Source organism: Coptis chinensis, chromosome 3 (assembly GCF_015680905.1).
Source record: "Coptis chinensis isolate HL-2020 chromosome 3, ASM1568090v1, whole genome shotgun sequence".
Taxonomy (NCBI): Eukaryota; Viridiplantae; Streptophyta; class Magnoliopsida; order Ranunculales; family Ranunculaceae; genus Coptis; species Coptis chinensis.
Genome location: NC_141458.1, coordinates 41,465,927 through 41,491,113, shown reverse-complemented (window position 1 = coordinate 41,491,113; position 25,187 = coordinate 41,465,927). Strand labels below are relative to the sequence as shown.

At 37.4% G+C, this 25,187-nt stretch overlaps 1 protein-coding gene and 1 long non-coding RNA gene across 2 annotated transcripts; both read left to right on the top strand.

Annotated features, from left to right (window-relative positions):
• The first annotated feature begins 567 nt into the window (after positions 1–567).
• On the top strand, positions 568–2,126 carry LOC147509651 (uncharacterized). Its single transcript, XM_086597874.1, has 3 exons — positions 568–616; positions 752–930; positions 1,818–2,126. The coding sequence occupies exons 1-3, from the start codon at positions 568–570 to the stop codon at positions 2,124–2,126; spliced, it is 537 nt and encodes a 178-aa protein (XP_086454000.1).
• A 118-nt stretch (positions 2,127–2,244) lies between these two features.
• Positions 2,245–2,889, top strand: LOC147509650 (uncharacterized). Its single transcript, XR_015216599.1, has 3 exons — positions 2,245–2,377; positions 2,455–2,529; positions 2,620–2,889. It is a non-coding gene; the product is annotated as an uncharacterized LOC147509650 (long non-coding RNA).
• The last annotated feature ends 22,298 nt before the right edge of the window (positions 2,890–25,187 follow it).

Genomic DNA, 25,187 nt, shown 5'->3' with positions numbered 1-25,187 from the left:
TGGGTGTTGATTGGAGATAAAGTGAATAGATGTGTGGTTGATCTAGAAACAAAATTAGTATTTGTTAACCTTGGAAGGTTCCAAGGAAAATCTAAAGAAAATGACGAGCCATTTATGCAGAAGCTTCTCAAGTTCAATAGCAAGGATCCAACAAGGGACCATTGGTATGTTGTCCTGGATGCTCCAAAGAGGTTGAATCAGGGTGTGGACTCGTTTGAGGATCCTTTGGTTTTAGGCAAGAATGAGTGAAGAGGAAATGATGTCAGAATTAGTAAATGACATTATGGAATAAGTAGATACCACAGATGGTTCTTGGGTTTAGATTTTTTTTTTGTTATGTTTTTTGTTATTTTTTGTTATCTTTTTGATATTTTCTGTTCTAAGTTTCTTTTGGAGGAATTGATTGTTATAATTAGTAATGTTTTGTGTTTTGTTAAGAGGAATTGATTGTCATAATTAGTAATAGTAAATGGATGTTTTGTTTTGAGTATAATATTAAGTTGAATTGCTTTTATTTGAGCATGATATTAGGCATACATGTCGCATCCAATATCTAATTGAATACTAATGTCGAAGGAGCAATCTAGTGAGTCTGAGTATGAGCAAGAGCCTGAGGGTGAAATTTTTAATATTTGGAAGTATTATCACTATAGTTTTTATTATTATTATTATTATTATTATTATTATTATTATTATTATTATTATTTCTTATGTATGTGTATAGTTAACAATCTCCTATGTTGTTATTTAGCCCCACCTCTTATGAGAATAGAAGTTCAATTCAATAGTGATGGGAAGGTGATTGGACCAAATGCAGCACAATATGCTTCACGACTAGGGAAGCTTACAAGGCAGCATTGTCCTCCACATTACTCTGAATGGACCCTTGTTCCTGAAGATGCAATAAATCTTTTATGGAACAGTATCCTGGTGAGTATGTCTTTCATTCAAAATTTTCATATATAATATATATATATATATATATATATATATATATATATATATATATATATATATAGAGAGAGAGAGAGAGAGAGAGAGAGAGAGAGAAGGGATCGATTTACTCACCATAGTTTACACACTTTACTACTCACTTTGTCAATCATTAGATTATAAGCCTAGAGATAATGACTAGCGATCTTGTCATTATATGATTTTTGGTCCTTTTATTTATGGCGGTCATGCACCATTCTCGTTGTAGGCCTAGAGATAAGTTTTTTCTTTAGTTGATTTTGGGGACTGACCTTGGCGTTCAAACATACAAGTTTAGGTGTTTGATTTGCTATCTTCCTTTTTTACGTTCTTCAAGCTATTCCCTTTGCTAACAAAGATTAATAATAGAGTGTTGTCAGAACCCTAATAAGTTCCTTTGCCTGTTGATTTGGTCATCCATTAACTGATATCTCATATATGAATGTTAGTTTTTTACTTGTTACGAGTCGCATGTATTTGTAATTATCTATATAGATCTAATGGTAACTTCTTCTTGCATTCTCAATGTTCCACTGTCAATTCGTCCAACGATATATTCTGCCTTCAAAACATCAAGTGAGAACACTATAACATATTTTCTATTAATGTCTAACATTAATCATATTTTTTTGAGTTTTTTTTTTTTATTTTCTTAAAACAACAAACATAGTGAGTTAGTTAGAGAATCCGCCATGTCAATGCCAAAATGTGACTGCTGGTAATCCTGGTATAACTAGCTTGGTTGAAAACTTGGTATGACAAAGTGAGTAGAAAAGTGTGTAAACTATGGTGAGTAAACCGATCCATATAATTGATATGCCTGACTTCTGAATCTATTTTGGTAGAGTTGGTTTGATGTCCCAGTAGAATATCGAAGCCAACAACTACACAAAAAAAATAACTTGTGGAGGAATTGGAAGTCTACTCTTCGGAAGCATTGTGACAAATATGATATAGTCCTAGAAAGAAAGCGAAATCGCAAAAGTGGTATGAAAAAAGAAGAGTGGGATATGTTTGTTGACATGGAGTCAACTGAGCAAGCACGCATTCATCGTGAAAGGGGGAAAGAAAATAGGCAAATGATGAAGAATCCACACACGACAGGTAGGCGAGGATCAGCTAGGACAGTAGAAGAAATATTAAGTTACAGATAAGTACACATACAGAATTTAAACTACTTGGAATGGTCGGTCAGTTGTGGATCATTAAGTGCACTAGTATTCTACGCATTTTTGTATGAGCTATAGATTTGATGACTCTTATTCATGTGACTAAAGGGATGCTATATTCTTATTCATAGGTTGCTAATGATCTCGCTAATCCCCCCTCTCGAACTGATATATTCGTGGTGACTCATACTAGGAAGAATGGAACATTTGTTTCAGAGGAAGTTAGGCAAAAAATGGTATGAAATATATATTTACTATTCTTAGTCTAGGGAAATAAGTTTTAACTGATTTTACTTTTGTTCTCGCTATACAGATAGAAATCAATGAAATTGTTGCTTGTGACCCGAGTAGCAAATACAAGGATTTGGACCATGACCCTGTTGCCGAGGTATGTTTCTTGTTTAATCTATACTTTTTATATATTAATTTTATAGTTCTTCTAAAATTAATCTCAATGTGGGTAAAAATGAGTTTGTAGGTCTTCGGAAAGGATGGAAGGGGTCGAGTACTAGGCCTGGGTAGTGGTGTCTCTAAGACCACTCATATGGCTACAGCTCATTATAAGAAGAAAGCCGAAGAAGTGGAGAGATCAAAGTTGGAAACCCAAAGCCAAATAAATGATTTGAAACAGGAGGTGATTGAAGGGAAGAGGACACAAATGGAGATGCAGTCACAAGTGAATGCAATACTCACAATGTATGGAATTAATCAAGGAGCACAAACGCGAATCTCTGCAAACTCTCCATCTGATCAGGTATTTGCTTAAAATTAGTGTACCATTTTAACATATGGACTGAGGTTTCTGGAAGGGACTCTAGAGATACCAAATCAGAACCTGAAAATTCTTCCCATGGCCGGTGTGGCGAACTACCTACTATAGCTCTTAACCATGCGTTCGGTGTGGCGACCTCCTATTGCTCTATTCGTTCGGTTCCATCCCCAATATAACCTCATTACTGCACCTTGATAGCTTTCACAGTACCATTGATAGATGACAGGGGAACATAACCTCTCTTTTTTTTAAGCGCTCAGTAGCTTCAAGAAGATCATCCTAAATAATGTCCCAGAAGGCCTGGTAAAAGCTACTGATAAAACATAAAATGAATAGTTTTACCTACGAAATAAAGCGATGAACTCTAAACGCAAGTAAAACTAAACTTAATCCTATCGGTCTATATTTATCAAAGATTCTACTCTCAATCCTATGAGATATAGTGGAGTAGAGTGATTCGTTCCACTCCTAGTCCTTCCGTATGCTATGTTCTCACGTGTAAGTACTCTACTTAAAGTCAATGAGAGATTTACGAATGAGGCAACTAGACTACGATGCAACTACCCACAAAATGCAACTAGTCGACTATGGGAAAAACTAAGGGAATGCTACGTTGATTCGATGATAAGGAGTTAGAGGGGATTGATTCAACCTTAACTTCGACTTAATCCAATTAACGATTTAATCGTCAGAATCGAATTGAATCGCTTGAGAGAACAAGTGGTTCTTTCTACTCCCTAATTACACATGGCATTCCTACCAATTCATAACTAGCATGTGAAGGATTAAACCCATTCTCATGGTGAACTAATCGTTTCTAGAGTGGAAAGGAAATTACGATGATTCTAACGATATTCGAATCAAGCTTTCATCAAGGCTTTCAACCCCCTCTAATGGAGGTTTAGCCGAGAATCATTACATTTAATCATTTCCGATTACATTTAAACTAAACATGATATAAAGAATTGAAATTTACTTAATTAAACAATAATGAAATCTAATTTCATGACTCAAATGAAATAAAGACAGGAATTGAAATTAGATCTAGGAATGGAAATGACAAAATCGAAATTGATAAAAATACTACTTTATTGATCTAATCAAAATGAAGAACAAAGATTCAAAAGTTTAATCTAATACAATAATTGAAATGGAACTAAACTTAATTAATCTACATAAAAAAAAAACTAGATCTAGAATTCATTAATGGAAACTACTAATCTATTCTATTTCTAGGTCTAACTATCTACCATTAACTAACTACTATTCTATACCTAATTTTTCTACCATTAACAAAGAGCTAAGCTTTTGTTTTTATACATTCAGATCCAAAAATCGTGCATGGGCATGGAGCCATGTTTTGGGCCAGAGAATCAGGCCCAAAACCCAATTCTTTCAGTCCAAAAAGGCCTCTTCAGCTGCAGTTGACTTCAACAGACTTTCCGTCCACTTCTGCTCCTCTCATTGGGTCAAGGCTTAGACCATTGGAAAGATCTTTCCGAGCCGGTCGTTTTGATATAAGGTAGGCCCTATTCCGAGGTCTGAGTCCAAAGATATGTCCTTCGGAAGTTCTGCTGACTTTGTGTGATGTTTCGGCCCGTGTCGACTTTTCAGCTTTTGACCGGGCTTTTAGAAAGGCTTTGTCTTGTCGAAACTTGGCCTTTAATCACGGAACTCCTTAGTAACCGACCTTTTCTCCTTTATCTCGCTAAAGTGGCACCTTTCTGCACATAATGGACTTTGAAGCCTGAAATGCATAAAAACACGTAATCAGTGTTAACTCTTAATTATTACTCACATAATTGGTCTAAAAGTATGACTATTAAATGGTTAAAACTACAGTTTTGAGCTCTTATCAAACCACCCCCAAACAGCATTTTGCTTGTCCTCAAGCAAAGATGAGAAATTAACATAAGTGACCAAAAATGGAGTTTATCTATCTCTCGTTTACGAGAGTGTGATTGCATTGACCATATGCAACAAGGCCTTTAAACCACTAGGAATTCCCTAGTGGACGAGTTATAACCTCGTGAGAGTTTTCCAGTGAAGGTACTCACAAACTTCATCTATACTACAACGACTAAGAAATAAAATTATTATTTCCTTATTCATGCTCCAACTATCTATACATCTCACTAGCTATGAACAAGAATAACCAAGTCAAAAACCTAAGCTAATATATGCATAATAATCAATCATCTATAATAAACATATATACAATGAGTAATACTATGAAATGTCTAGCAGGTCCGCTTTTCAAACTTCGGAATAAGCGTCCTTAAGTAGGTTCTCACAATAATAGTCAAGATACAACACTGATTTTTCCACTCAAGTTTAGCTACTCTAGTTCTAGCGAGTGGGCACACTTTACCTTACAATCTCAATGACAACAAGGAAGCCGGAGTCGATCAAACACATCCGCCACTTACTATCACACTAGCCTATTCCTAATTAAGCTAGAGGTCTTTATTAGGTGTCATGGATTAGGAGATGGTTTAAGAAGGAAGGAAATGGATATTCAAAAAGGACAAGTCCTGAGATAATAGAGAGTCTTCATATTATGTAACTAGAGAAAACCTTGTTATTTACTTTTTGCTTCTACACTTTGTTTCCATCCTTAGCCATATTTTTTTTTTTTTTTTTTTTTTTTTTTTTCTTTGGCTTTTGACTCCCTTTTATTCTATATTTGGAGTTTTTATTTTATTTCTATTTTTATTTTTCTTTTCCTTGGATGGAAACTTCTTTTCTTTATTTTTCAAGCAATTAACTAACTTTTTGTTTTTTACGTGTTTTTTTCTTCTTTTTTCTTCCTCATTCTATTCTCGGACTTATTCTAAATTGGGTAGGTTGATTTATTATTATTTTTTTTTTTTTTTTTGTTTTGTTTTTGTAATGGGTAAAAGGATTTGTGGTTTATGGAAGGCTAAAGAAAGGCTCAGAGGGGCTTACTAGCGGAAAATAATTCATAGGTTTGAATTTCGGCTATATCGATCCAAAAAGGGCCTAAATTCTCGCTTAGGATATGGCATAGTGATCAAGCAAGTGGACGTGTGATTTCTCTATCCGGATTTTACTTCTCCCTTGTGTTATTTCTCAAATGTTTTGGCTCATATAAGGCTTTAGGCTATATTCTCCACAGGATTTGTAGAATAAGTACTCTAGCCTAGATTTTAACTTATCGCTAACAATCATAGATACTCATGTAATATATTTATAGATAGATGCAAAGATTATTACCTATATATTAACCTAAGTTTCTAACAATTATTATGATGCAACAGCTACGTGAGACTTCTAGATTGTTAAGAGCATGGAGAAAGAAACAATACCAATATTCCTAAGTGTATAGCATAACTTATTTATTTATATTTTTGAATTTTTGAAATTTTAACTAGAAACAAATGCATATTATACATATCTATATCCTAACAGATGCCTTAATTACACGTGTTTCTATGCCCCCCAAACAAAAAGCATGCTTTGTCCTCAAAGCAATTAAATAAAGAGGGTAGGAAAAATACCATTGAAGCGCGTGAAATTCAGGAACATCTACAAAACAAGGTTAGAACGTACTAATATAGGAAATAAAACCGACACAACTCTATCTGAAGTTCTACCCATTATGGGGTTAACAAGAATGAAATTGCTTGGGACATAAGCGGACACTAACTAGAATGAACACTTACCTTATTCCCCGCATTACTCGTCATCTTCCTCATTCTCTTCTTTCATAAAGAAGTGAGGTTTCTTCGCGTCCTGCCATTCAATGATAATTTTCCAGGCTTCCCGCCATTTATCATCTATTATTGCTAACCTATTAAGAGCCACTTGGTTTTACGGGGTGTAGGGTGCAACCAGATGAGGTTGTATCCTCCACCCTTGCCAAGTCATTGCACGGAAAGATCGAATAATACTATTGGTGGGTCATACAACGGTGTAACCGTAATCCAATCCGTGAAGGGCGTGTACAAAAACAGGAAAGAAACATAGCATAATACGAGAAACTAGAACGGGCATAAGAAGGTACTTATGCCTCATGCTATGGGATCGAGCTAAACTAGACATCAAGGTTCGGGAAGGTCATGACACATACGCCCCGTGGCTAAAGCAAGGAAGCGGCTGCAAGTGGCATCATTCACGTAAGAAAAATGCCATTCCCTAAAATGTTTAGCATGATCCAAAACATAACAGTTCCTATGTTCATGGACGAGGCTACCAAAGGCGGCGTTATATTCCCCTTGGTCCTCAACACACGGAAAATGCCCGCGCCATACGACTCATGCAAAAACTCATAAGTGTAGACATACATATTATCTAACCCAATAGCACCATGGGTCTTGTATTTCGTGGGCATAGCAGTCAAGAACAAATGCTAGCAAGAACCTGGTAATTTCCATTGGTTCATTATCAATGTTGATGGAGAACACTTGTTCTCCATCTGGTCTTTCAAAGAAAATGCAGTTATCGTAAAAATAAGATGCTAGAGTCAGAGAATAAAGTGCATCCGGTCTTACCATAAGCGGCTCCCAGCCAACAAATGTGATCGCTTCGCGAAACCAAGCACCATAAGTAGTGCTTTGGAACAAATCTTCGAAAGATTGTTCCGGTATCAATGTTGGAGATGTCATCTTAAAATTACGCTTTAGAATAGCTGCGAATGATCCGGATACTATCGCGAAAAGCTGGAAATTTTCTGGTCCACGGAAGTCGTGCGCGAGCGCTCTCGATAGATAGCTGGTCGATGGCGCTCAAGAAATTGAAATTTCTAGTGTTTGAGCGCGGGTCGCTTCAGCCATTTCGCACGAAGCACGCCTCGACAAAAACTCAGAAAAAATATACAGGCGAAAAGCGCTCAGAGGGGCTGAAAGCGCCGGAGTTGTAGAAACTTCGGAAAATGAGTCAAAAACGAGGGAATCACGGGAGTGAAAGGTGAGTGATGGAGTTTAGGTGTAGTGTGAGTTGTGAGGATAGATTGTATCAAGTTTATATAGGTTTAAAGTTGCTAAAATGGATCGAAAAGTTGCCAAAACTAATTACGGCAGTTTCCGAAAATTCTAAAATTTCCAAACTCGAAAACGGAAACAACTCATATCCTTGATTCTAATTCAAACCCAGTATCTTTTAGGTTGATTTTATGATTGAATGTACCTATTTAATCTAGATTTCATCCTACAATGATACTCAATCATAGATATGCCTAAACGGCCATATTTTCACCTTGACTCCGCAATAAATTCTAACACGAGGGTTATAAAAATAATGCTTGAATTGATAAAACCACCCCCAAACAAGTTGGGAAGGTGGGATCAATATGAAACAACCACTCATACTGAAAATAACCTCTTATATTAAAATTTTCATTCGGAGTACATTACACTACAAAATTCAAATTACGGAAATAAACTTGCATTAAAATAAATAACAATAATGAAATTACAAATAACAAATAAAATATAAAACATCAAACTATATATCCCTAGCTACTCCGGAACTGGTGGCGGAGGGAACATGCTCCGGAGACTGCTCTTGAGCTCCTGAAGAGCTAGCACCATTCGTCCTTCGGCGACGACGCTCGTGCCTGGATGGTGTGTCCTCAGAAGGAGAGTCCCTGTGAGGTGGGAATCATGTCAGCAACTCATCCCAGAACTGGCGTTGAGCTTCTAGCTCGGCGCTCATCTGTTCCCACCTCTCGTCCTCTCGGAGTGCGAGCTCGAAGTTGTGATGCATCGTTGCCTGCCGAGTCCGGAGGTCTTCACAAATAGTGTTAAGCGATGCCTCGATGGATCACAGCCATGCGTTACGCAGATCCGGCCCAAACCTCTCCAAGGCATCCGCGTCAAAACAGGTCAAGTCCTCCTCATCCTCGGAGGCATCCTGATGTCCCCCAGCCTCCTCGGCATTCTCAGCTCCTCCATCCTCTTCTTCTTCTTCTCTATCCTCAACCAATCTCCAAACCCGTTGGACACACTCCTTATAGATGCGAGGGTTACGGTGGAGAGTGATGTATGTCCGATCAGTCGCCTGAGCTGCTCTCAACTTGAGCATGATATTTGTTATCAACACAGGGAGAGGGGCAACAGTCCTCCCTACTCCCCTAATCATGCTCAACAAAAACTCTAAAATGCAGAACTCATACTTCCGCTCCCGAGTATCCATAAGATGTGGAGGCGATTCAGGCCGATATCGCCGACCTTCCCCTTCCCTCGGATGTTCCGGACCAATCCACCGAGTTGTAGCCATTTTGGTTGGTCCTAAGGGAAGTCTATCGAACACAATGCGATCTCAAGATTGAAGTCCCCCAATGATCTGCGTGCATCAATGGCTCTACCCCATTATCTTTGGGACTCCTCGCAACGATGACATCAAATGGATTCTAGGCGGAATGCCTAGAATCTCAGCCAACAACCGGTCGTCACTTCCTTCCTCTTTGCTACAACAACAAAATCATAGTCCCTTCCAACTCCCTCGTATCATAGAACCGCCCGACTAAATCCTCGTGGTAATAGGCTTTAGTCGAAAGTACCACAAGCTATTCCAGCCTCGATCGATCATTTAAATCACCGTAGAGAACGGCGGGAAGTGGTCGCGCGATAAAAGCTTACTCTCGGTAAAAATCGGCATTGTTGAGCCATGGAAAGTTTGGAATGTAGTGGGGGTTTAAATGTGATGTGGTGGTGGGATTTAAATAGACCGGTTGAAACAACGGTGGTGGTGGTGGTGCAGTGGTGGTGGCAGCAGCACCAACATTTTGAATTTTCGGTGGTTTTGAGTGATGGAAATCGGTGGTGGTTGTGGTCGGTGGTGTTTGTGATCGATTTGGGATGGAAATTTATTTTGGGCGTGGGTTAATTGTTGGTTTCATTTTATTTTGATTTTTTTTTGTTTTGGTTTTGTTTTAAGCTTGGCGTTAATGGCGGAATGGAGGAAGAAGAAACGCGACTGTTGGTGGAGGTAAGGGCGCGTGCGCGGGTTGGGCCCAAGCCCAAAATCGAAATTTTGTGGATTTTTTCCGATTTTTCGCGAACTTCAAATCAAAATTGGCGCTTCGTTACCGGTCCGATTTTTGCGAATGAGATATGGAAATGATCAGGAGAGAATTTCCAATCCACTGATCCATAAAACACTCTATTCCGACCGTGGATGACATATAAGATAGTGGATAACGCCTCAAAGTCGCGCATGACGACGCGTTATGCGAACAATTGAACTCTAAATTCATGGATTATGTCAACCCGAATCGTAATACAATAAAACGGGCCTAAGCAACTCTAATGGGACATAAATATTTAGTACAGAAAATTTAACACTCCCACCCCCCAAACAAATTTTTACAACGAAGCTTAGAAAATTTGTTTTTAGCAGATGGTCTTTTAAAGTCGATTCGAGAGACTAGGTTACTATGCTTATTCTTTAATATATATTATATATATATATATATATATATATATATATATATATATATATATATATTTATAAAAAGTAAAAAAACAATAAACAATAAAGACATAATTCACCCCATAGAGAAACATGACTCAAAAAATCCGAGAAAACATGCAAGAGTGGAAAAACGGAATTATGTTTAAACGCGTGGACTTAGGATCCGGTACTTACAGCCACACACTCCATAGGGAGGGCCCGGTTACCTTAATGGTGCACTCACCAATATATGGAAATGAAAGGAAATGCACCAAACACAAAAGTTGAGTCGTTTATATAGTCGATACTTTTCGAGACTTTATCTAGGCGTATGTATGAACATGCAGGTTTATCATATATCAACAACCTAAATAGTTGTGGATCATTCCATAAATAAATATCCTAGAAAAACATATCCAAACACAATCAAGCACCAAGATTTCCTATGACTCAACCTAGTGAAATGAAAGTTTAAGTCGGATAACCTTATTACGTAACCTAGCATGCCCCTTCTTTTTCATTTTTGAATGAGTGGGTGTTCTAGTAAATAAGTGTGGAAAATTGAATGGTTGTGGAGAATATGGTGGATATGGATAAGTTGTAGAAAGACAGAAACGTGTAAACAATGAGGATGTGGTTTTAGCACAAAACTCATTCATTGTGTGTGTAGGGACTGCCTCAATTCTGAAAATGAAGGTGTCAAATGGTTTGTCCTTTTCAGTAGTATTTGTTTATTAGGTGAATTTAAAACTTATAAAGCAATGTAAGAAACAAAAGTGGTCGAAAGTGCAAAATCGAGATTCCTTTGAAAGGGTGGAAGGAGGGGAATCGAGGTGGATGTTGTGCAAGGTAGTTCTTGTTAGGGTGAATCGTCACCGCTCTAAGAAACTCATTGAATTGCTCATCTAGATTGGTCATATCCTCATTACTATTATAGTTCTCTACATCTTTGAGAAAGTCATCTATCTCATCTTCATCCGTAATATGTGTATCGACTAGTGTAGGGATGGAAATGTTGGAGTCCGAACTTCCAAAGGAAAGAAATTTGGGCATATGATTATCAAGGAACGTGTTGTTGAAATAATCTCGAGCAAAGCTCTCGATCATGCTAACCTCTCCATCCATAGATCTAATCGGATAAATGTGTCTTTGTTTTAAAACATTGACTTCACTAGCAAGATGGCCAAAATACATGGACATTGAACCATCGCAATTAATGAGCGCATTGGCGGTTGCCGAAAAGGGGCCCTAAGATGATCGGGACAGAGTCGTTAACGACTTCGGTCGAGGATGACAAAATCAGCCGGATAGTAAAAATCCTGAATTTTTACCGTAACATTTTCGGCGACACCCCTTAGGATACTTAATAGACCGATCGCCTAATTGCAACGCCATTCTAGTGGGTTGCATCTCGCCTAGACCTATTTGTCTATACAAATAAAACAGGGGAGTAAGTTGACACTAGCCCCCAAGTCTAATAACGCGGTCGTCAGATAAGAATATCCTAAGGTGCATTATGCAAGAGGGATCTACCGTGGTCCTTGTACTTAACAATTCCATTATGTTTGAGATAGAGTTGGGAATTGTTCTATTAAAAAAGCGTCTTTTGGTATATTGGTCTTACGCTAGTAGTACACAATTCCTTAAGAAACTTAGCATGGTGTGGTAGCTTTTTATAGCTTTGAGGAAGGGAAGGTTTATAGTTAGATTCTTGAAAACATCCCTAATCTCCTCGTAATTTGTATCCCTAGTTAACATGGCTAATTTTTGTGGAAACGGTGGTTTCGTCTATATTTAGCAATGGTATTACCCGGATGTTTAACCGTGGCCTCTGTTTCTTAGGTTGTGTTGTAACTGGTACCTCTACGGTGGTAGGCTCTTGGTTTCTATTTCGTATCTAGTAATATAGCGGTGTAGGGGGCTATTGGTGGGGTAACTATAGGCATAGTTACTTTGTTATCAACCACTCTACCGTAGCGGGAGGGTGGTGATGGCCTTTAGCTCCCCTACATTTTCATACTCATTACTAGTATTATCGGTTATCTCAAAGGCTGTATTTGTTGTTTTAGGATTAGGTATTTCGTTTACGGAAACACACCTTTGGGTTGGGCTTTATCTTGAGCCAACCGTTTGGTTAAATTATTAATGGATTGTAGAAGCCTGTTAGTTAGATTGAGCCATGGTTTGGAAAAGTTTTGGCTCACTTGTATGAAGGTGTCAAGACGATCCGGTTGTGTGGGTATAGTAGTCACGGGTGGTGTGGATGGAACTATTTCACGTGAATTATTTATGGGTGGATTTTGATAGTTATTATTTACCGTAACGATACCTCTATTAGCATTATAATTATTATAACTACTTTGACCTTGTGCTTGACCTTGTCGAGGTTGCACTTGGTTGTTATAATTATTAAAATTCCACGACGACTCGCCCTTGTCGTAGTGGGGCTTGGTTAAAGCCGTGCGTAGGGCCTAACATATTGATTATTGTACCCTCGAGGTGTGACATTTTGGTTATTTCTCCAACCGAAGTTGGGATTTTGTCTCCAAGGGCGTTAGGTTCACTATTAATGGAACAAGCATGTTCATAGGCAATAGGACGGTGTGAGTCGGGATGCTCGTGGCTCCAAATGTAAAACTACATGGATTTGTATTTACATTCATGACAGAGGGGATTGGCTTTTGTTGTATGAAATGGCCTCTACCTTTTTGTGAGGGATTCAATTAGAGTTTTAAGCTCGGGGATCTGATTTAACCTCAAACATCTTGGTAGCCTTAAGCGTGGAAGAAGAACTAGCGGAGCGGGGAGTAATCGTCACTACCCCCAGTTGTTATTAAGCTTAGTTTGATCCTCTAAAATTTATAAGCCTCCGAGGCTCCTTTGCTTAAGAAACTACCCCATTCATTATTTCTAGGACTTCTTTATGGTGGTGTAGAAGTCCTTTGAAAAAGGCACGAACTAACGTGTCTTTCGCTAAGTTATGATGTGGACACTCTATAAGGAGATCGGTGAAACGATTCCAACCCTCGAAAATGATTCATGAGGATTTTGTCGAAAGAAATGAATCTTGGAAAGCATCTCATCCGTCTTTAGGGGGGTGGGTAAAAATGTTCCATAAACAAATTTGAACAAGTTTAGCCCACGAGTCCACGTAATTAGGCGTTTGGGCAGTTAACCAAGACGTCGCCTTTATCGGCTAAGGTGAAAGGGAATAGCCTTAATTTAATTTGTTCCGTACCAACCGTAGGATGGTGGAATATTGTTAGGACTTGTTCAATCCCTACGAAGTGGCGGATAAGGTTTTTCATGGTCTAATCCATGAAAAACGGGTAACAAATTAAAAATATTTGGAGGGATTCGGAAATCCCCCGCTGGGTCTGCTAGAACGATGCAAGATTTGGGGCTATCGCTCAAGGCTTTGTAGAAGTCAGAGAGAGGAGTCTCTCTTTCTTCCGCCATTATATCAGGTGGTGTATGTGAAATAGTAGCTAGAGGTGTAGTGTGTGGTATACTAGATAGACTTGATTGTTGATGTTGTTGTGTATTTACGTTCGGTGTTTTTGTTCGGCCAGACCTTAACCTCATACAAGGCTAAGACCAACTTAGCTAAACACGTCAACACTCCAAACAATTCTGATATACTAGTATAAACCTCTAACAGAGATCGCGAGGTTTGGAAGAAAGGAATACCGACAAGGTCCTTGCTTCGCTTTATGAATAGCGCCTTGTTTACGCTTTGTTGGTGTATATAGCAGGTTAGAACACTGAAAAATATGAAAGAACAAAGTTTGAGTCAAACCGCCGAAACCGAAAAATTTAACACGTATGCCGCCAAGATAGTGGCACGCCAAGGCTCGGTAATTTTCAAATTACAGTATTTTTAGCTGGTCGCTTCACATACACGGTTGGCTCTATGTCGATGAGTTATGGTCGGCTTTCAGGAGAGAGGCTTCGGTAATTTTTACCCGGAATTTTTCAACTCTGAAATGGACAACCACAGTATGAATCAAACAAGGGTGGGTGGGTGAAATGGGACTTTAAGAACAGTACTAATACTACGAAAACAATACAAAAGTGAAACTAAGATGGCAGCTGCGCCATTTGATAAAAATAAAAATTGATAGTTTACCTACGAAATGAACGATAAAACTCAAAACGTAAGTAAACTAAAACTATTTACGTGCCTAATTTATCAAAGATTCTACTCTCAATCCTATGAGATATAGTGGAGTAGAGTGATTCGTTCCACTCCTAGTCCTTCTATATGCTATGTTCTCACGTGTAAGTACTCTACTTAAAGTCAATGAGAGATTTACGAATGAGGCAACTAGACTACGATGCAACTACCCACAAAATGCAACTAGTCGACTATGGGAAAAACTAAGGGAATGCTACGTTGATTTGATGATAAGGAGTTAGAGGGGGATTGATTCCACCTTAACTCGATTTAATCCTATTAACGAATTTAATCGTCAGAAATCGAATTGAATCGCTTCGAGAACAAGTGGTTCTTCCTAATCCCTAATTACACATGGCATTCCTACCAATTCATAACTAGCATGTGAACGATTAAACTCATTCTCATGGTGAACTAATCGTTTCTAGAGTGGAAAGGAAATTACGACGATTCTACGATATTCGAATCAAGCTTTCATCAAGGCTTCTCAACCCCTCTAATGGAGGTTTAGCCGAGAATCATTACGCAATCATTTCGATTACATTTAAACTAAACATGATATAAAGAATTGAAATTTACTTAATTAAACAATAATGAAATCTAATTTAATGACTCAAATGAATTAAAGACAGGAATTGAAATTAGATCTAGGAATGGAAATGACAAAATCGAAATTGATAAAAATACTACTTTATTGATCTAATCAAAATGAAGAACAAGATTCAAAGGTTTAATCTAATATAATAATTGAAATGGAACTAAACTTAATTAATCTACATGAAAAAAAAACTAGATCTAGAATTCATTAATGGAAGCTACTAATCTAATCTATTTCTAGGTCTAACTATCTACCATTAACTAACTACTATTCTATACCTAATTTTTCTACCATTAACAAAGAGCTAAGCTTTTGTTTTTATACATTCAGATCCAAAAATCGTGCATGGGCTTGGAGCCATGTTTTGGGCCAGAGAATCAGGCCCAAAACCCAATTCTTTCAGTCCAAAAAGGCATCTTCAGCTGCAGTTGTCTTCAACAGACTTTCTGTCCATTTTTGCTCCTCTGATTGGGTCAAGGCTTAGACCATTGGAAAGATCTTTCCGAGTCGGTCGTTTTGACATAAGGTAGGCCCCATTCTGAGGTCTGAGTCCAAAGATATATCCTTCGGAAGTTCTGCTGACTTTGTGTGCTGTTTCGGCCCGTGTTGACTTTTCAGCTTTTTACCGGGCTTTTAGAAAGGCTTTGTCTTCTTGAAACTTGGCCTTTAATCACGGAACTCCTTAGTAACCGACCTTTGCTCCTTTATCTCACTAAAGTGGCACCTTTCTGCACATAATGGACTTTGAAGCCTGAAATGCATAAAAACACGTAATCAGTGTTAACTCTTAATTATTACTCACATAATTGGTCTAAAAGTATGACTGTTAAAGGGTTAAAACTACAGTTTTGGGCTCTTATCAGCTACCAGAGAAGCCATCAAGACCAAAGACACTATCACCATCTCAAAGATGGTTTCCTTAAGTTTTTCTAGAATCAATCCAACGTGGCCAAAGAGAGAATGTAGGATTCCCTCCTGACTTTATTGACCTACTGTCCTACTTTCACGAGTAAAGGCACAACTCTTTCTTATATAGGCTATTATAAGTGGGAGTGATCTCACCAATAAAGTACTACAAAAGAAAGAAAGGTCAATTAAGACAGGTTCCCTCATCTCGCACACTTGTTATATTTGTTTATATAGTTATAAAAGTCTAATTGCAAGCGACTATGAATTAGTTCCAAGAAAGTCGCTTTCAGTCATGTCATCCTTTCATAGCCCCATCTATCGATGTTAGAAAAAGGCCTTAGCATGAGTGTAAATCGGCCCTGAAATGGTATTCGTTGTTCCACCAGGACTCTCCTAATAGGTGATTGGACCGGATGATGGCCTTATCTTATGCCAATATTGTGACACAAGTGACACAAGGCTATAACCAAGAACTCACGGACTCTTTCCTTTTCCAGACCCAGACCTAGGCCACGAAGAATCAGCCAAGGTTCATTAGTCTAGCTTTGTGCATGCACTACTATGAATATCAATCTCGCCACAAGGGCGCTTGGCAAGGCGTTTTGAAGCACTATAGTTCACCAGGGCAGGTAGGAGAGGATACACAGCTAATTAAATTAACCCTTTCTCATGAAGAGCCCCCTTTTCATTAAGGTTGGAAGTGGTTCCCAACATGGAGTGTTGCTGTTCCAAATGGTCGTGGTCCCATTCCAAGTGGTATAGTTGTGAGTTTACGATTCACCCATAGTCCACTGGCTAGACTGTCACAGCCCGAATTTTCTAAACAATTAAAAAATGAATATTTGAAATATAAATATCTCAAACATCACTATATTCAATTGTCTAAAAACCCAGGCTATGACGGGGTGGATACTACACATGCCAAAACCGAAAACCCACATCATTTAAAATCTTAACCACAAATTCAATCTTCAAAATTCTCTTTATTACTTTATAAAAAAAATCTATCTTCCATCCCAATAAAACATCAAACCACTATAAGAATAACAGGTCTTCAACATCGTATTTTCATGTCATATGAAAAGAAAACTACATTATTACATACTTCCAAAAGATCAGACCTAATCAAAATAAACTCCCGGACTACTCTAGATCAAATCCAAATCACACGCCGCGGTTCCACTGCCTTCCACCTATGTTCCCAAGAACATACCCAAGTTGCCAAAACAAAGCAAACATGGGTCAGCAAAATTGAATTTGCTGGTATGAGTAGACTAACCACATATAAACATTATCATACTTTAATTATCCAAACAATCACTTTATATTTTCCCATAACTTAATCATTCTCAGCTTGGAAGACAGGTAGTTCCGTCATTTCAACCGGCATAGTTTCTTCCCAAGCAAAACTTCCATTATATTAACTCATTCAAATCACTCATTTTAATATCTAATACATTGCATTAAAACTTACCGATATCCATCGGCCAGATAAGGGTAGGACCGGCGTCCCCAAGACAAAAATATTATTAAGTCCTACCCTCCGCAGAAAAGAAAGTTAGCAATTTTATATAATATGTGTAGATATCCTATAAATATTCCAATGCAAGCCCAAATACACTCGCATAATCAAATCAACTTCTCTTATCAAATAATCAATTTCTTTTCTTATACACTCACCATTTAGTGCCTATATACCTTAGGTCATTCCCGTCACATTCAAGGAATACCCAACCCTACATTCCCGTACACTCAAGGAATACAACTAACCCGCAAGGCGAATACCTTAGTTCCTTTCTAGGGCAGTCCAAAGAATCTGGTCATTCATGGCACATTCAATGAATACCCGGATCATTCATGACACATTCAATGAATACCCATAGATACCGCTGACGGGCCATTTATGGCACATTCAATAAATGCCCACCTAACCTATGACATCAACAGTCATAAAACTCAATTCTAAAACTTTATTAAAACGTAAATTTATTTGAACTTTTGAACTTTATTGTATATATCATTTCAGAGAACGAATGAGTATCTTGATAAATGTATTTTTGGTTTAAACATTATTAATTTCATGGATGTCTAAGTGTCATAACATTGCATAACATAAAATACTGCAAAATCACCGAGTAGTTAATACACGTACACATGTATATATAGAAAGGTCTTAGCCTAAAGCCAAGCATGCTAATATCCCTAGACCTATCCTAATAGACCCGAATCATAATCCGAAGTTAAAAGGTCAAATTGGGTCAATCGGTCAAAGTCAACTCACGGTCAACAATCAACTCGATCAAAGTCAACACATCATTGTCAAAGTCAACAAACAAAGTCAAACTATCGTTTTCATGTTCAACAGGTTCAGGGTCATAGCCGTGGTTCATGGCTAAGGTCAATGTGCATGGCTCATGGGCTCATGACTAAGGTAATGATTCGGACCCAACTGGCCAAGCCCAAACCTCAGAACCCGAAACTCTAAACATTGAAAGACCCAAAAAAGATCTATTTTAAGTCCTATGGACTGGCCCCAAGCAATATTAGAAACTAGCCCAAAAACTTCAGACTGAACTGGCCCAAAACACAACTAAGTTCGGTCCGAAAACAAATGGGAGAAGGCCCAAACAAAACAAACTAAAATCGGGCCCAAAACAAAACAAAAAAAAAGAAATGGCCCAACATAACTAATGTGGTCCAGCCCCTAACAACTTAACTAAAATCCGGCCCAAACTAAATTAGATTTCGGCCCACACAAAACCAAAAGGTTTAGGCCCAAAGCCCAACCGAGATTTACTGTTCATCTTCTCCAACCTTCTTCCTCCACCACCAGCCACCAAAAATCGGCCACCACTCCTCACTTCATCAAACCGATTTTACTCCTTATCAAAAACCAAACACTTTTAATAAAAACAAAAACCCCCAAATCATTCAATCCCTATCTCCTTCAAAACTAGATCTAAAACTTTTACTGCCGCCATTAATGGCTTCCGCCACCTTTCAACAGCCCCCATCCACATTCCAACATTCACACATACATCAACAACCCACCAAATCAAACAAAAACCATTCAAACCATTTTAAAACGCATAAAAACCCAAGTCCTAGTATCACAATAATGGCAGTAACGCCATTAACGCCTCCCTCCGAGCTTCACTGCCCCGACATCATGCACTACACAACCCAATATACCACAACACTTCAACCATAGGAGTTTACAAACCAAAACAAAGAGTTAAATTATACAAAACGATTTTTGTGGGCTGACGCCATTGACGTCTGTCGAGATTCAACAGTTTACCCAATTTTAACAAAGTTTCGATAGTTTAATTACAAATCCGAAATTCAACAAAGTTTAATAATACAAATGGCACGAAGTCCAATACAACAAGATAATGATCAGTATATATAAAAACATAAACCTATACACCGATATACAAAAACTATAACTTTCGGTGAAATAGCAAAAATAGCTACTCACCTTTAGCGCGCTCCGACTATCAGCCAGCTACCAGGAAAAATCTTCCTTTTCTGTTGTTAGTAAAACTTCTCTCTTTTCTGTAAAACTCTCGCGGTGTTTTTGACCAACCCTATTCTGTTTTCTGTTCTGTTCAAAACAAAACCCCCAAAATAGGGAAGAAGGTTTATCCCATAAACCCACGTCTCCTATTTCCACTAACACTTATCCTATTTTATTTTATCTATTATCTATTATTATTATCTTTATTATTATTATTATTAGGAAAATAAAAGAATTAAAACACGGGGTGTTATAAAGACCTTGGTAACTGTTTATCTACAGTATGTATGTACTGGCCCCTGTAAATCATGAAAGAAACTTAAGGATTACTTGGTGCAGGACTGGATGGTTGCCATACACTCAATCTTTAGGCAACCATCCACCTAATCTTTTGAAAATGGAATACTACTGTTGGTTTAAGGTAAACACTAAATTGCCAGACCTTATTGTCGCCTTGACACCTGCCCAAACATTTTTAATGAAAGAACAGACAAATAAGGGTGCTTTGAGTTTTCATTGGCACGACCACAAAAATAACAAGACGAATGATCCAGTAATTTATTTTTGAACATCCTATCCTTATCCTCATTGGCATTGTTATTTATGCTCTCTATTAGTGGTTTAAGCTTCAGTTAATAGTCATTTGGTGTTGTTCGATATAATATTATTGATGCTTGTTTGAATGAAATTCATGGTTAATTGAGTAGAGCTAGAGGATGTTGGGATTGATGCTTGTTCCATTTCAGAAGTAGGAGTTTGGGATTAGAAGTACTTACTTATCTGACAAACTTTACTATAGATTTTTTTTCATAATTAGAAATTCACCAAGTAAAAATAAAACTGCTTATAGTTGTCTTATGTCAGTGAGTCTTTTTCTTGTACTAGTGTAAGCTTGATCTTAGTAGTTTAAGAAAGTAGAGGTAAGTAGCTGGTGAGGGGTAGATTGTATGCCTAGTACATTGGATTTCTTCCTTTTTCTTTCATTGTTTGGGATGTTGCAACTGACTTAGTTTCTTTTGCTTTAATTCCTCTTACTTATATATGAAGCTGCCAAGTTTACTTATTCCTTATTGAGTCTACTAGAAATTACCAACTATAAATATATAATATTGCTATGTTATACAACTCTTGATTTTACACATGAATAGACTAGTTGACATGTTTGTCATATTGAGATTTTCTTACTACTTCATATCTTGTTTGTCGCAGACAACTGGTCATTCATTGTCTAGGCAACCAATGGTATCGCGTTCTGGACAAACATGTGAGCTGCAAAGCATGGGGGGTAGAGTGGTTGCCATTGGAAGAATGCTTGGTGATCGAGCTGAAGTGCCTGAGAATGCATATCGGATCGTAGTGGACGAGATTCTAGAATTTCACGCGGAGTTGTTTGGTGCTAGAGGAAAGACCTTTGGTGACATTGACGTGGGATCTACTGTTACATGGCATAAGGCTTTTACTAATGTAATCTAAATTACTTTCTTAAGTTATACTAAAGACTTGGTTGTGCACAAGTTCTTGTCTAAATGGGATTTGTTCAAGTTGGATGGGATTTGTTCAAGTTGTTGAAGTTTTAAGCATTCAATCAAAACATTTTGCTTTTATTCAGGTTATTTTCTTATATTTTGTTACTGTTCTTTAGTTTTTATCAGGTGGCAGCAAAAAAAAATTAGGGATACTAAATAAATAAACGATAGTGAACTGTTGAAATATTTCTCCCATAAACGACGGCTATGTTTGTCGTTCTATTCAAAATAAACGTGGACCAGATTTTAAAAGAAACATGTGCTGACGACCATCGTTGTTTTTTAAATATTACAAGTGCCCCGGGCCGTTGTATTTCAAAAACTACATTGGTTTTAATTACGGCCCTAACGACGGAATATAGCACATGTTTTCGTCGTAAACAACAACTATGGGCCGTTGTTTTTTTACTGATTTTTGTAGTGAAATAGGATTCACTACTTGGACTTAAGGGCACATATAGCACACTACCCCAAAATGGTAGTGTCCGGCCAAACTTGAGACCTGGAAATTTAGAAGGACTCGTGTGCGCCTCCATTTTTATGCCTAGGCTAGCCGCGCGCGTGAGTTATCTCTAATCTCTTATTTTCATAGTTAACAGGATTATGTTGTATGAGTCCAGGAGTTGAGATGGGATTTCAGAGATGAAACCCCAGTTCAACTTCTTATGCTAGGGAAATGGATTTAGAGATGAGTCCATTTCACTAGGGATCGACGATTAAGCCGGTTTGGGTTTGATAATGAACCTTAAATAGCTTAGAGAAGGTAGTAATCCGACTTTAAGAGAAGTTTATAAGACCACGCATGAGTGGAATGATCTTCCACCTTTTCTTTCTCTTTGAATATCTAGGAAAATCTTAGGTTTTTATCGTCATTTGTTGTATTTCGCATGTTTAAGCGTCCGTTAGGATTTAAATAACAAAACTAAACTTAGCTAGTAATCCAAATAAATCTTACTCACTAGTTTCCCTACTTATAGTATAAGAAAGATGTAAGTGGTCCTAGAATTTAGGTTGGTTCGAATCCCTACTCAACTAAATGCAAGAAGACGTGAGTAAGGACTTGAGTCTACTCTGAACAAAATAAAGATTTCGTATCTTTATACTGAAAAGTGATAGATATCGCACGCGACTCAATCAGAGAATCAGTCTTCCAGTTTTGGAAGACAAGTGCAATGTTAAGCTAGGAGTTATTAAATAGTACGTTCTGACATGAAGTACTGGTTCAACTCCTCATGCTAATAGAGTGTTCTCATAGATGAGTTCATCGTGTTAGGGATCACGACTCAACGCTCAGTGATAAAACATAAAATTGAATAGTTTACCTACGAAATGAATGATAAACTCAAAACGTAAGTAAACTAAAACTATTTATTTGTTGTCTATATTTATCAAAGTTTCTACTCTCAATTCTATCGAAATAGAGTGGAGTAACAAATTCGTTCCACTCCTAGTTCTCTAGCATGGAATGTTTTATAATCTAATTAATCGGGTTTAAGTCTAATGAGAGCTTTACGAAGGGTGTTATACTATGATACAATATGAAATTGATTATGTTGAATTTAAGTACGAATGCTATGGAAATATGATTGTTTTTGAATCTAGATAAAGGATTATAGGGGAATTGAATCCACCTCGAACCCAACTTAATAACCTAGCATAGATTCTTGTATCTCGATTCTTACGTTCTTACGGCAAGAAATTCGAGTTCTAATCCCTAGTGTTCATGGCATTTCTACCGAATACTAACTAGCATGTGAGGTCATCCACCCATTCTCATGGCTTAATCACGCGACCTTCTAGAGTGGAATAGATTCTACAATGCTTATACACTATGCCACTAAGTTTTCATCAAAGCTTCATCAATCCCTCTAATGGAGGTTTTAGCCTTGAGTCATCAACCCATCATTTCCCATTGAATTATAACTACACATCATATTAAAATTCTAACTTAACTAATTTAACTAACAATGTTTCAATCTACTTCAACTACGAAATGATAATCAACAAGAATTAAAATTAGATCTATAAATTGAAATGACAAAAATCAAAATTGATAAAAATAACTATTTTATTTATCTAATCAATCAAGAACAATGATTCAAAGACTTAATCTAAAACAAGAATTGAAAATGGAACTTAAATTTAATTACCCTACTAAAAAAAAAAAAAAAAAAAAAAAACTAGATCTAGAATTCTATATAGTTTTAGGTCTAATTAGCTACCATTAACAAAGAGTGAAGCTTTGGTTTTTATACTTTCATATCCAAAAATCGTGCATGGGCTTGGAGCCATATTTTGGGCCAGAGAATCAGGCCCAAAACCCAATTATTTCAGTCCAAAAAGGCCTCTTCAGCTGCAGTTGGCTTCAACAGACTTTTCGTCCACTTTCGCTCCTCTTATTGGATCAAGGCTTAGACCATTGGAAAGCTCTTTCCGAGCCGGTCGTTTTGACATAAGGTAGGCCACATTCCGAGGTCTGAGTCCAAAGATAAAGCCTTCGGAAGTTCTGCTAACTTGTGTGTTGTTTCTGCCCGCGTCGACTTTTCAGCTTTTGACCGGGATTTAGAAAGGCTTTGTCTTCTTGAATCTTGGCCTTTAATCATGGAACTCCTTAGTAACCGACCTTTGCTCCTTTATCTCGCTAAAGTGGAACCTTTCTGCACATAATGGACTTTGAAACCTGAAATGTATAAAAACACGTACTCAGTGTTAACTCTTAATTATTTCTCACATAATTGGTCTAAAAGTATGACTGTTAGAAGGTTAAAACTACAGTTTTGGGCTCTTATCAAACCACCCCCAAACAGCATTTTGCTTGTCCTCAAGCAAAGATGAGGAATTATAATAAGTGACCAAAAAATGGAGTTCTAACTACTCGTTTATTTGAGAAAGCGATTGCATTGACCATATGCAACAAAGTCTTAAACCACTAGGAATTCCCTAGTGGACGAAGTTATAGCCTCGTGAGAGTTTTTCGATGAAAGATACTCACAAACTTCAACTATACTACAACGACTAAGAAATAAAATTATTGTTTCCTCATTCATGTCCCAACTATCTATACATCTCACTAGCAAATGAATAAGAATAACCTAGTCAAAAACCTAAGCTAATATATGCATAATAATCAATCATCTATGATACAAATATAAATACTATGAGTAATACTATGAAATGCCTAGCAGGTTCGTTTATGAAAACTCGGAATAGCGTCCTTAAGTAGGTCCTCACATAAATGTCAAGACGAAAACCACTCTGATTTTTCCGCTCAAGTTTCACTACTCCAGTGTGCAGTGGGCACACTTTACCTTACAATCTCAATGACAACAAGGAAGTCGGTGTCGATCAAACACATATGTCACTTACTATCACACTAACCTATTCCTAATCCAGCTAGAGGTCTTTATTAGGTGTTACGAGGATTAGGAGATGGTTTAAGAAGGAAGGAAATGGATATTCAAAAGGACAAGTCTGAGATAGTAGAGTCTTCATATTATGTAACTTAGAGAAAACCTTGTTATTTACTTTTGCTTCTACACTTTGTTTCCATCCTTAGCCATTTTTTTTTTCTTTTTCTTTGGCTTTTAACTCCTTTTATTCTATTTTTGGAGTTTTTATTTATTTCTATTTTTCTTTTTCTTTTCTTTGGATGGAAACTTTTTTTCTTTTTCTGAAGCAACTAACTAATTTTTGTTTACACAGGTTTTTCTCTTCTTCTTTCTTCACTCATTCTATTCTCAGACTTATTCTAGATTGGGTAAGATTTTTTTTTTTTTTTTGTAACAGGGTAAAGGAATTGTGGTTTATGGAATGCTAAAGAAAGGCTCGGAGGGGCTTACTAGCGGAAAATAATTCATAGGTTTGAATTTCTGGCTATATCGATCCAAAGAGGGACTAAATTCTGCTTATGATATGGCATAGTGATCAAGCAAGTGGACATGTGATTTCTCTATCCGGATTTTACTTCTCCCTTGTGTCATTTCTCAAATGTTTTGCTTTCATATAAGGCTTAGGCTATATTCTCACGGGATTTGTAGAATAAGTACTCTAGCCTAGATTTCAAAACTTACTTGCTAACAATCATAGATACTCATGTAATATATTTATAGATAGATGCAAAGATTATTA

What these genes read in the sequence shown, in the direction of transcription:
- LOC147509651 (XM_086597874.1), top strand. Translation starts at nt 568, where the DNA reads ATGTCGAAGGAGCAATCTAGTGAGTCTGAGTATGAGCAAGAGCCTGAG. An exon ending in GTATGAGCAAGAGCCTGAGG is followed by an intron (nt 617 to 751) that starts GTGAAATTTTTA and finishes GTTGTTATTTAG; the next exon opens with CCCCACCTCTTATGAGAATA. An exon ending in TTTTATGGAACAGTATCCTG is followed by an intron (nt 931 to 1,817) that starts GTGAGTATGTCT and finishes CTATTTTGGTAG; the next exon opens with AGTTGGTTTGATGTCCCAGT.